This window comes from Mytilus galloprovincialis, chromosome 5 (assembly GCF_965363235.1).
Source record: "Mytilus galloprovincialis chromosome 5, xbMytGall1.hap1.1, whole genome shotgun sequence".
In the NCBI taxonomy this organism is placed as follows: domain Eukaryota; kingdom Metazoa; phylum Mollusca; class Bivalvia; order Mytilida; family Mytilidae; genus Mytilus; species Mytilus galloprovincialis.
In genome coordinates, this window is record NC_134842.1 from 56,977,687 (window position 1) to 56,991,101 (window position 13,415).

The 13,415-nt window shown below is 32.9% G+C and overlaps 1 protein-coding gene across 1 annotated transcript in view; it reads left to right on the forward strand.

The window, feature by feature from the left end:
* LOC143076104 (G protein-coupled receptor kinase 3-like) overlaps positions 1–13,415 on the forward strand; it is a 117,942-nt gene that overhangs the window by 34,001 nt on the left and 70,526 nt on the right. Inside the window, exon 4 of the mRNA XM_076251743.1 lies at positions 12,015–12,116. Within this exon, the coding sequence (XP_076107858.1) occupies positions 12,015–12,116 (102 nt within the window). The remainder of the gene's footprint in view (positions 1–12,014; positions 12,117–13,415) is intronic.

The following is a 13,415-nucleotide window of genomic DNA, read 5'->3' on the forward strand; positions in this document are numbered from 1 at the left end:
ATTATATCCAGGAAGATTAATTATTGAATTTTTTCACTGTAAAATGTGTTTCTTCCTTTCAAATGCAATTGATTTAAAGATTGTTTGTGTCTCGTTGGTTGGTTATTCAGGTATAAATCCTTGATTCTAAGAGTATGAGAATTATATGTACTTTTAAGTTTGCATAACTATCTATAAATTAATAATTGATACATAACACAGTATTCCATAAAGGTTAGAGCATGAAGGGTTATGCCATTGACTGTCATGGAGACTAGGTTATATCAATATGTGTATTAAATTCACAATCTTTTGAATTAAATAAGTTATACTATTTCTTATCTTTAGGTTTATTTAATAGCTTCTTTTAGGTCTTTTATTTCTAATAATGATGAAAAAGAGCCATGCTCCAGTTTTAAATGAAGAATTAAAAAGATAAGGTTACACATTTAACTGCAGTCTTTAAAGTTTTATCAGTTCCAATGTTTTAGTATACTCGATCATAATACTATATATAATCTTAATATTGAACATATGATTAATAGGTACATTTCTGAAGCTAGCTGAAATTTATTCTAGCTCTAATTTTGGTGAAGGCTAAGGGAATTGTTGGTTTTAAGCGAGCATTCAGGGTAATTTAGACTACCACTGGCATAAGAGAAAAATTGTTCCATACATTATGAATGAAAAAATATATCTTAAACTTTTACAGGCAGACTAAAATAAGCTGTTGGCAAAAGATAAACTAGTTAGCAGTATAAAATTACAAAATCTGTTTTGTAACCTGGCAATATTTACCTTTGAATTTAATCAATGCCACTAAAATAAATTGGAAAGACCTCATTTATTTTACATTTTTACCTCATTTAATTGTACTTGTTACAAATCGTTGCGAAAGTAATAAGGATTTTACTGTATAAGTGGTTGTCAGCAATTGATATTGTCTCCGTACTTGTCAACATTAGTATTTTATGATGTATCACTAGGAAACGGCGCCCTGAGGAATAGCGTTTGTTAGATGCCATCTCATTGACTTCCCATTCCTGACAATGTCCGAGAGTTAAACCCTCGGATTATTGCTATTGATTATTGTGTTGACATACTGACGAGAAGCTTTTGTGCACAATTGTCATCAGAAAGCGATTGACTATTAAAAACTATTACGAACAGTCTTAGCATTAATATTTCATATCATGCATCGATCTTGTCACTTCAGTTTACAACTGAAGTGGGCAAACTCTGCTGACTTAGACTGGATTGATATGTAAATATTATCATCTATGTCAAGTTATTGGAGCAGGGTGCTGATTAAGGAGTCCCCTAACCAGGGCACCTGATAATCATGTAATTCTTTGATTTGTTACAGAACATTATATTGTCATTAAAATTATTTATCTCATATTTATGAACCAATAGGATGAGATATTGGTCAAAAGGGATCTAGATATTATGCTTAGATCTCTTTATTCATATAAAACATCTTGCAATTTCAACTATCTGGAGACCAAAAATGCAGGCTTTAGTTTATTGACTGTCATAACTTTTAAAGTACAAACAACTTATATATATTAGAAATATTAGTGCAATATCCTCTAAACAATCTAGATTGGTCTTGACCTCTGGTTTAAACATCTGAAAGACTGATGCCTATTAAACCAGTGCAAATTTGTACTATAAGAGTACAAAGTCAAGAAATAACAAAAGTAAAGTTGGTGTTGTTGTTTAACATTGACCTGTGCAGATCTGTTCAGCTGAGTGGCTGCTACTGTAAAAAGGCTTTTTGGTCTTGTTGTGGTTATTTAGAGAAATAAAAGGAGTTTGTAGGTTGAAGGTTTTGGATAGGTTGAAGCTATGTTGCCACATTCTGTGTGCACATGTTTAAGTTTGGAGTTACATACTCAGTATTTCAGTGGATGTGGTTAGTTGCTGTCATGTTTGTTTATTGTTTTGTCATGAACCATGATTTTTTTCTTTTTCATTTGAATTTTCACATTTTGTCATGTCAGAGGTAGAATGTAATATGTATATGTACCAGTAAGTAAGGATAGAACCATTCATACTGGGAATTAATGTCATAATGACCTGGCTTATGATAGAGGTATAATTTAATAGGTACCAGTAAATAGTGATAGAATCATCACACTGGTTACCTTCCCATGTTACCCATGTATATCATACTGGGAATTAATGTAAATTGATTCAAATAGCATTAAAGCAGTGGTTTATGATCATGAATATTAATATAGTCTTAAGAATCAGTTATAGATGATTCTGAGTGTTATATAACCTATCATAGAAATTGGCATGGATTTCATAAAAATTTTCTTAAAGTACAGCCTTGTAAAGATACACTGAGTATCAAAAGAAATGCAACAATTATAGTTATTGTGATATTGTTAAGTAACAATTCTATTGATAACACTTTCTGGATTGTTTGTTACAGCATTACCGGTAATTAATATCTAACTTAAATGCAAGCTTAGATATATATATATAGGTGTGTCAAATTTAATCAGGTAGGTCAAACATTATCAGCCTTATATAAAATTCTTATTACAAATTGCAAAATGGAGAAATCAAGATTTCCTATTTAATAACATAAAAAGGTGTAATTGAAATTAATAAGTATACAACTTATCCAAAAGACATTAATTTACATTTTTTGTATAAAATTGTTTGGTCAGAACCCATTTGTATGCATTTTTTAGTTGACTTTTTCCCAGAAGCAGTAAAACAGCTCTAATGGAAATCAGTAAATGTCAAATAATGTTTAACAAATCATTAAACAACAATAAATGTTTAATGTCACATAGCAAAAAAAATTCTGAAGGCCAAATTTAGTTGTGTTGCTTTTTTACTGACCTCTAGTATATATTCTAATTAATTTCATACTTTTCTACTCCTTAATTGTTTAAAGTAGGTGAAAATAAATAGTTCAAAGGGAAGTGCAGTGTATTCAATTAGTGCATTAAGGGAAATGTTTCAAAAGTAATACGGTTTGTCAGAAGATTGATAGAAAAAACAGCAGTTGTGGTGCAAATGTCAACGAGACAGAAACTCAACAATGCAAGTTCACACTTAGAAGTTACCACAACCTCTTCCAACAATGGACAAGTGCCCAGTCTTTGGGAAGTTAAAAAGACAATTTTCTGATTTATACAGCATTGTCTTTTAGAGGTGTTTATAAGACCTCTTAAACATAATAGCTCTTGGAGAAGGAATTCCTTCTACTCAAGCATCATAGAGCATTTAAATTGTTTTTAGAGAAGGCTTTCTATGTAACAAAACTGAAAAGCATGTGTTTGTTGACAATTTCTTATACCGATATGCAGTTTAACCTGGCTTATCTGTCATCTGAGTATTTCATCATACTGCTTTAACCAACACATATTCATGGTTCCAAAATCAAACGTTTCGGATAACACAGGTTACACTATTATGTAATATTATACTTGGATAAATGTGTGAAAGCTGTTGTTACCAATGCTATGAGTGCATTTGTACTGTTCTTTTCAGTTACTTGAACAATGGCTTAATTAGGTTGTTGACATGTACTACAACAAATGAATGAAAGGAGATGTTGGGGGAATAACAGAGCAACCACAATTGACAACATACATAGCATTGGATTGAATGAAAATAATAAATTCTTTGGGTGTAATGCAGTCATTGATTCTGAGCAAACCAATACATATAAACTAAAAGACATATAGAGGTCAAAAGTCTGCTAGAATTCACAACTAGACGTGACCTTCATGATTGGGTGCAAAAGTTTTGTTTGAATTGTTTCTGTCTCTTACTTTACCTCTGTAACTATATTCCAATCAAAACCCATTAATTGAAAAAAATACCATCTGAATTTTAAAGAAATAAAATGTTAACAGTAACACATGCATTCATTTATAAATTTTGTTAATTCAAGGTGATTTTGGACAGCAAGTTGGAGGTTAAGTATCATTTCAGCATTCAGTGTAGATGGCCTATTTCATTTTGTCTCTCAGTGGCGGATCCAGCTATTTAAAAAAAGGGGGGGGGGGGTTTCCAACCCAGGACAAAGGAGGGTTTCTAACCCAGGACAAAGGGGGGTTCCAACTATATGTTCCCATTCAAATGCATTGATCGGCCAAAAAAAGGGGGGGTTCCAACCCCCGGAACCCCCCCCTGGATCCACCAATGTCTCTTTTGTATAGTTGTTTCATTGGCATTCATACCACATCTTCTTACTTTATATTTTACTGAAGTTACATGTAAGAATGAGATTTATGGAATATGACTATCAACAATTGTTAGATTACATGCAACCTTTCTACTGAGTATATGCTTAGCCATATTTGCAAGAGTAAATTAAAGTCTGTATAATAAAACCGATTTTTGTTTGCTTTCTATTTGATCTATATATATATATATAATAAATATATACTTTGTGTTCAAGGTCAAAGCTAAGAGTTAAAATAGTGAGGGCATGAAAATAAACAGTTATATATTTGTTTACTTTTTATTTCTTTTGAATTGTTGAACATATGGTAATAATAAATGTTCTGGTGTAGTTTTTTTGGCTGATTCTTTTACCTGAATTTTAGAAGCCATAAAAATGAAGAAATAGATATTGCCATCCAGTGGCATTGGGCTGATTTACACTTTTGAAAAGTATTCTAGAATGAATTAGATTATGAAATAGTAAATAATTAACAAATTTATGCTGAAGACGAATTTTTCTAGTTCCTTCCTGATTGATGTCATTATATCAATAATACAAGGGAAAATAATAGATATCACATCTGAGGCTAACACCCTTAGGATATATTCAATACAAATGAACAGGTTGTTACCTCTTGGACACATTCCTAGATTCCATTTTCTATTGTACTACTTCCTTTTCTTTAAATTATAACATACAGTGCAGTTGTAATTCTTTATGATCAATGGTAAAGAACTTGATTATTTTTCTTATGAAAATTGTGTCAAGCAATTATACTAAAATTCACATTCTTTCTTTTCTTGTTTGTTTCTCCAACCATATTTATCTGACAGTACAGATAAACAACTCATCATCATTTGATAATGAGGCTGCCATTGCTATGTATTTCTTGCATATAGTCTCCTGTTTTAACTCCTTTGAAGATATCAACCTACTTTTGCAGGTTACAAGGAAGTAATTATTTACATAGGCGACAACGGTAGCCTTTTTTGGTCCTGCGTTTTCACTATCAAAGATCCATTGAAAAAATATTCGAATTCTGAATTATCAACACCTTTGGGTGTAATTGTAATGGTCAAACACATATCGTGCCGCAGCTTTTTTGATAGAAAAATGGCATTTTTTAAGGGTACTCAACGATTCCGGAATTTTCGAAATAGTATGAATGAAGAACACCCCTTGCTTAATTTGGCACAGAAAATGTTGCTTGTCACAGAGAGTTTTCTCTAAATTTCTCGCTATTTCTACACCAATGGCCAATACCCATTTCGCACTATTTCAATTTGTATTTCTAATTACCAGGGCAGCAGAAAATAAATTTACTTCTACTTATTATCTTGGATGTAAAATCTAGGTGGCACCAGTCATCTTTACTTACTTCCTTTTAAGCTGCAGAAGGATGCATTTGGGATTTTATCTTTGAAAACACTTTCATTTCTGAGTTTCTATTTTTCTGCAGCAGTAGCAGTAAACTCATCACCCTTCTGAGCTCAAAATTTCTTTCTAATAATCCAGCTTTTATATAGAGTGTCTGCTTGGCCCAACCACCGTTAATTTGAAAAAAACTTGTTATTTGAGTAAATTTCTTCCTATGCTTATAACAAGTATAAAAGATTTAAATGCATACTATAGGACTGTGCCTTTATACATTACATATTCAGACTTCAAAGTCATTCCAGTCAATATGTTTTTAATGTATAAAAGCAATAAAAAAAATAAAACCAGACTTTTAGACAGAATTGCAACAATTATCCTGGTGTCTGTCATCCTATCCCTAAAAGTAATCCATCAGCTTGTTCATTGAGACCTAGGCATTTGAATAGATGGGTAACAATTGTCCTTTCAAGTTCAATTCCTGCTAGAATAGCTACAAAAAACACATGAATTGATATTCATAATTGACGGCCCTTTTACATACAGCAAACTGGTTGTCTATTATGTAGTGCTATGAGATTAAACAAACATTCAAAAGTTCCATTGCTTTCATTTAAAGCCAGAATGTTATCAATGTCGTGTTTATAAACATTGAAAGAACTGAAAGGGTTTTTCTTACTTGTAAGTGTATATCCATTGTCTGTAGGCCTTACTGAGAAAACTATTTGTGTGGTGTTACGTAAACATTATATAATGGATGATGACAGTTTATGTCGTTAATTGTAATGGTTATCAACGCTGTTTATATTTTCTTAGTTGTAAACCAGGAAATTGCTTCAGTTTAAATAGTTTACTTAGCCTAATCCCTTTTAAACTATGTGCACTATTTGCAAAAATATAATGCGTCAGATATTGCAGTGGCGGATCCAGAGGGGGCTGTCCTGGGGTTGGAACCCCCCTTTTTTGGGCCGATCAATGCATTTGAATGGGGACATGTTGTTAGAACCCCCTTTGTCCTGGGTTGGGAACCCCCCTTTTTAAAATGGCTGGATCTGCCCCTGTATTGTGTACAGAAGGTATTATGAAACCTTGAGTATAGACATTGGGAGGGGGAAATAAGTAGAGGGATGCAAGAATAATGAGAAAAGATGGGATAAACAAAGAATTACAAGAACTATAGATAAGAAGGGATTACAAGAACTATGAAATAACAAGGGATTAACTAGGGATTAGAAAGGATACACAAACGATAACAAGAACTATGGGATAACAAGGGATAATATAAGATAAGATAAATTTATTTTCCAAATTAGGTCCCCAGGGGGGCATATACACATAACATATATAATTGATACAACATACAGTATTTTACATAACATTGTAAAATAACAGTATTTTACATAACATTGTAAAATAAACTATTGAAATAGTCATACAGGTATTATTTGTTAAATAAAAAAGTATTTGAGAGTTGCTACTCCAGAGATGTGGCAAACCCCATTTATTTATATACTTTTTTAGCTCACCTGGCCCGAAGGGCCAAGTGAGCTTTTCTCATCACTTGGCGTCCGGCGTCGTCCGTCGTCCTGCGTCCGTCGTCGTTAACTTTTACAAAAATCTTCTCCTCTGAAACTGCTGGGCCAAATTTAACCAAACATGGCCAAAATCATTATTAGGGTATCTAGTTTAAAAATTGTGTCCGGTGACCCGCCCAACCAACCAAGATGGCCACCATGGCTAAAAATAGAACATAGGGGTAAAATGCAGTTTTTGGCTTATAACTCAAAAACCAAAGCATTTAGAGCAAATCTGACATGTGGTAAAATTGTTTATCAGGTGAAGATCTATCTGCCCTGAAATTTTGAGATGAATCGGACAACCCGTTGATAGGTTGCTGCCCCTGAATTGGTAATTTTACAGAAATATTGCTGTTTTTGGTTATTATCTTGAATATTATTATAGATAGAGATAAACTGTAAACAGCAAAAATGTTCAGCAAAGTAAGATCTACAAATAAGTCAACATGACCAAAATGGTCTGTTGATCCCTTTAGGAGTTATTGCCCTTTATAGTCAATTTTTAACCATTTTTCGTAAATCTTAGTTATCTTTTACAAAAATCTTCTCCTCTGAAACTAATAGGCCAAATTAAACCAAACTTGGCCACAATCTTCATTCAGGTATCTTGTTTAAAAATTGTGTCTGGTGACCTGGCCAACCAACCAAGATGGCCGCCATGGCTAAAAATAGAACATAGGGTTAAAATGCAGTTTTTGGCTTATAACTCAAAAACCAAAGCATTAAGAGCAAATCTGACATGTGGTAAAATTGTTTATCAGGTCAAGATCTATCTGCCCTGAAATTTTGAGATGAATCGGACAACCCGTTGATAGGTTGCTGCCCCTGAATTGGTAATTTTAAGGAAATTTTGCTGTTTTTGGTTATTATCTTGAATATTATTATAGATAGAGATAAACTGTAAACAGCAAAAATGTTCAGCAAAGTAAGATCTACAAATAAGTCAACATGACCAAAATGGTCTGTTGACCCCTTTAGGAGTTATTGCCCTTTATAGTCAATTTTTAACCATTTTTCGTAAATCTTAGTTATCTTTTACAAAAATCTTCTCCTCTGAAACTAATAGGCCAAATTAAACCAAACTTGGCCACAATCATCATTCGGGTATCTAGTTTAAAAATTGTGTCTGGTGACCTGGCCAACCAACCAAGATGGCCGCCATGGCTAAAAATAGAACAAAGGGGTAAAATGCAGTTTTTGGCTTATCACTCAAAAACCAAAGCATTTAGAGCAAATCTGACATGTGGTAAAATTGTTTATCAGGTCAAGATCTATCTGCAACAACAAAAGAGAGTTTTTAAGACTTCAGCTGGCTATTCAACCCTTGCAACAATCAACTGAATTTTGCAGAAATCATTACTAGGATAGATTGCCCTTATATGATAATTTTTTATTACCTTTTTGTTTTTTTTGGCAAAGAGGGAGCGGGGGGGGGGGGTGCGCAACAACAAAACAACTTCACAATTTTCTCATTACTTTGCATTTCTCGTTAGATAAATTTTACAAAATTCTCCCCTGAAACAACTGTCAAATTTAAACAAACTTGGTTTAAATCACCACTAGGATATCCAGGGACCACTGTGTATGATGACCCTGCCTGCCCACATGGCTGAAATAAAACATAGGTTTCAAATGCACTTTTTAGTATTATATCTCTGAAACTAAACGACAGTACAACAGTTGCATTTATCATGCATCAATTGTAAATAAAAATATCAGGTGAGCGACACAGGGTCCTTGGACCCTCTAGTTTTTTTCTCACTTGATTTTATAATATTTTGCTGAAAATGTATAAATATAAAATAGAAAATAAATGATTGTTTAGCTGCAACAGACACCAAGGGACGATGCTCTAGGATTGTGATCTTAAAAGCTCTAACAATCCTCCTCGTATCTGTTGCAGAAGAACCAACACAAATGAAAAAAGTTTATGTATATTCACAGCAAATAACATATACTGCAGTAAACAGGTATTGAGAATAGTGTAGGTTTCCCTACTGCAACAGACACCAAGGGGCGGTACTCAAGGAGCTGTGGTATTTACACAGTCCTCCTCGTGTCTGAAGCAGACAAGAAAGCCACATAATTAACAATTTTTCGAAATAAATTTACATGCAGCAGTGAGAATAGACTTATCTTCTGTGTTCATAAGCCATATCAGTTTATCTCTTGCGTTAAGAGTTAAAAAGTTGGGGCAACTTTTAGTTATCTCTTGAATATAAACTAAGGATATGAAGAGCTATGGAATAAGAAAGGCTAAACAAAAGATCACAAGAGTCATGAGGTCAGAAGGGATATGCAAAGGAACCATGAGGCAAGAAGGGATGAACAAAGGATAAACAAAGGATCACAAGAGTCATAAGAAAATCAACAGTCCTGACAAATAACCTCCAGCCCTATTGTCCAGGTTAATAAGAATGTTGGTGGGCCAATAAAATTGATTGAAAAGAGACATCATTTTATGAAAGACTGATTTTCAGACTTGTAAGTGAAACAATTATTCATGAAGCTGCCTCATTTTCAGACTAAACATGCAAACATTTGTAACTGAAAAAATAAGAGGTTATCCAAAAGTTCTGCAGTATATACCTAACTTAAAGGTTTTCTATTGATCAGTTCACTTAGGATGAGAAGTCATGTTCAATATTGTTATGTTATTCAGACAGATTACTATCTACTGGAATGTTATGGCATTTTAAATGCCAATACTAGTGTAAATATGTAGAAAGAGAAGCGCAACTTTGCTTGATTGGTCTAGGATTAATGTTGAACTGTTAAGGAAATCGTGATGTATTTGTCATAACTTTTGAGTCAAATTGGAGTACATATGTACTTGGAATTATATGTTTTTGTCAAACCATAATATGTTATGTCAGACCATAATGATATGGCACATCATAAGAAGTATAACTGTTGAAAACTTGATTACAATACTTATGGGGGGATTAACTCATGCTATAATTGTCTTAATGTTTCTGGTATAAAAGTGAATACAAATATCTCCTTAAATTAAAGTTAATAAAATGTATGATATTATTGTGTAATTAAAAAACAAACTTTGTTTTCAACTATTAGTCCAAAAACCAATATTGCAACATTTTCTAATGTGTCTAAACATAGTTTTGCAAATACTTACTCCATTGTAGTCTGCATAGAATTTTAGTCTGCAGGTGCACCATTCCACTAGGGCAGAACTTGCATATCATATTTTTTGACAGTTTTTCATTCTCAATTTTATTTCATCAATGTTTTCAAGAGAAACACAAATAAAACAATAAATCAAAAGATCAGTACATTCTAATGCAATTATTTTGCAACAATTGTTCTGATTGGATAACAGCAAGCGTAAAATTCTCTATCTCCTTGTCTGTAACTAAGGAAGCCGACATTTTGAATTTTGGAATGTATTGACATGTTATTTCTACAATAATAAACAAAAAACTCACTTGTTGCGCCTAAAAATCTTCTTTTTATCAAATTTTATTACATTCTGAAGCGGCACAGAAGCCAGAAAACGCCCAGTGTTTATGTTTGACGCCGGAAGCATACCTATGACGTCACCTAGTGTAGGGACCAAAGAACATAACATCTTTTCGCGGAATTTTCTTTAATGAACATTTTACACCGAAATAATGATTGAAATTTAATTATAAACTTGTTTTGCATTAGAATAGAGATTATTATGATGCAGTGTATTGTATTTGAAGCTTTGCAGACGTCCATCGGTAAGTTTACTGTCGCAAATACCCGTTTACTTGTCTCCGCTCCGCGTCGCCAGGTAAACTAAATTTGCGACAGTAAAACTATCGATGGACGTCCTTAAAGCTTCAAATACAATACAGTTATCTCTTAATTGTACTACAATTTGGATTGACTCTTGGATTGAGTGCAGCATATTTTGGACTTCCTCTAGAGAAAGAGAGAATAGTGATAGAAACTTCAGTCTTTTGCATCAGACTTCCTTATGATTGACCATCTCAAGGTTTCTTTAATGTGCATAGTCAATAGTCATTGCCAGACAGTTGACTGACCAGACTATACATATAAACAAGTTACATTACAAACCACAAAACCTTAATTTCCTGTTGCTATAACATGACGTAAATAAACAAGATTACCTGTATTGCTTTTTATTTGCTATTATAGTGCAAATAAACAATGTAACATGTTTTTCATTTTTAGCACATAATCAGACCTATTACAATAATTAATTGTTATTACTGATTAATGTATTAGTTTCTGAATTATTTAGGAAATCATGATGTATTGTTATGAGGCCACTTGACACATTGCATCATAGGTTAAAAGCAGAATTTGTATTTAACTGCTGCAGCATCTGCTAAGGCAAAAATAAAAATAAGAGTAAAAGTATCATCATGATTACTTTGGTAATAAATGTTCCTGATTTAGCAGACGGCATGTAGGAATTGGAATATATTAGTGTTTTTATACATCTGTCCCACAAATTAGCTTGATGCTATGCATATTAATAGTAAATTGATGTTTTGTGCTAGAATACATGGAATTAATTGCCATTAGCAAATCCAAGCAGGTGATTGTTTTGCAATTTTACTTAGAAAAAACTCCTTAAGTTATTTAAATTTAAAGACAATTGATGAGAAAATATAATATAATGAACAGCTGCATTTCAGAGCCATTTCTCAAAACACAATTGACTTGACTTTGCTTCATTTTCTTCAGAGGTAATAAGGTCTTGTTTTATTCTTCAAATTCTTTCGAAATTTCCCACAACTGGTAATTATGTAAAGGCTGATTACCTGAAAAAATTAATTGTAATATTTCATGTATATACGTACATGTAGATTTTAGTGAAAGAGTAAGTATAATCAGAGTTTATATAATTCTACCTTGTCTTTTTTTTCCAGATTAGAAAATTTGAAAAACTAGAGACAGATGAAGAAAGAATAAAATTAGGAAAAGAAATTTACGACCAATTTATAATGAAAGAACTTTTATCACAATCACATGCAAGTATTCAATATATCACTGTTATGACAACAATGCACACCAACACTGGGGATTCATTTATTTTCTTGGATGAGAATAACGTAAATTTTTTTCGTGGATATTTGATGTCATGGATTTGCCAAAGTCTGTATGTTATACAAACCTTGATAAAATGTGTACTTCATTGACTCTTTGAATTTGTATTTAAAGTATACCCATGAAATCCATCAAAATTGGTATCCCATGAATAATATTTGAATCCACAGTTATCAAACATTTTCTTTAGCCTATGGTACTGTTGTCAGCAGTGCATTCAAGGTTCTCATGAAGACTAAAATTGAGAATGGAAATGGGGAATGTGCCAAAGAGACAACAACCCGACCATAGAGCAGACAACAGCAGAAGGTCACCAACAGGTCTTCAATGCAACGAGAAATTCTTGCACCCAGAGGCGTCCTTTAGCTGGCCCCTAAACAAATATATACTGGTTCAGTGATAATGAACCCCATACTAAACTCCAAATTGTACACAAGAAACTAAAGTTAAAATAATAGTACATTTTTTTGGCCAGATGAGTCTTTGTGGAAAAGTGAAGGCAAGTTGGAATTGTCACACCTGCCCAACCCCTCATGGGATATAAAATGGTGTACATGTACCTCAAACAATTAAGATTTGTTGTTAATACATGTACTGCTAAGGAAAAATATCTGTTTGAGTAATCATTGCACCTTTGTTTGTACTTTCCACTGGCACTTTTCATATTATTTGATTTTATTCCTAAAGAATGTGGATCGTGTTTCACTGATGCATTTGGAAAAGTGCTGTGCTTCATCTTAAAAGTTATAGTTAGACCTTCAAATTTCACTTCACTGCAAGTTCACAACCCTTAGCACTGAATTTCGAGCAATTAGGAGAATTCATTGCTAGATGTTGATCATTTGGGTTGTTATCATTAATTTTTTTAAAAAATCCAACAAATAAAGTCTGAAATTGCAGGAAAAAAATAAAAAGATTATAACTGTTAATATGGAATAGAAGAACAAATGATACAAAATCAGTACATGTAGCACAAACACATATAGGTAATGAAACAATGCTTTTATTGCTGTTCTTCATCTCAAAGTCACTGTGAGGTTTCCAACACTGAGCAATGAAAACTCTTACCACAGTACAAGTTTAAGACCTCCCCTACCACCTGCTTGATTGGAATTCTTTGCTAAAAGAATGCAGATAGACTTTGTAAAATGTTACACCACCAAATCAGGCCAGGTAAAAAATAACAAACTGAGAAGTAATACATTATCACAACAAAATTTGTC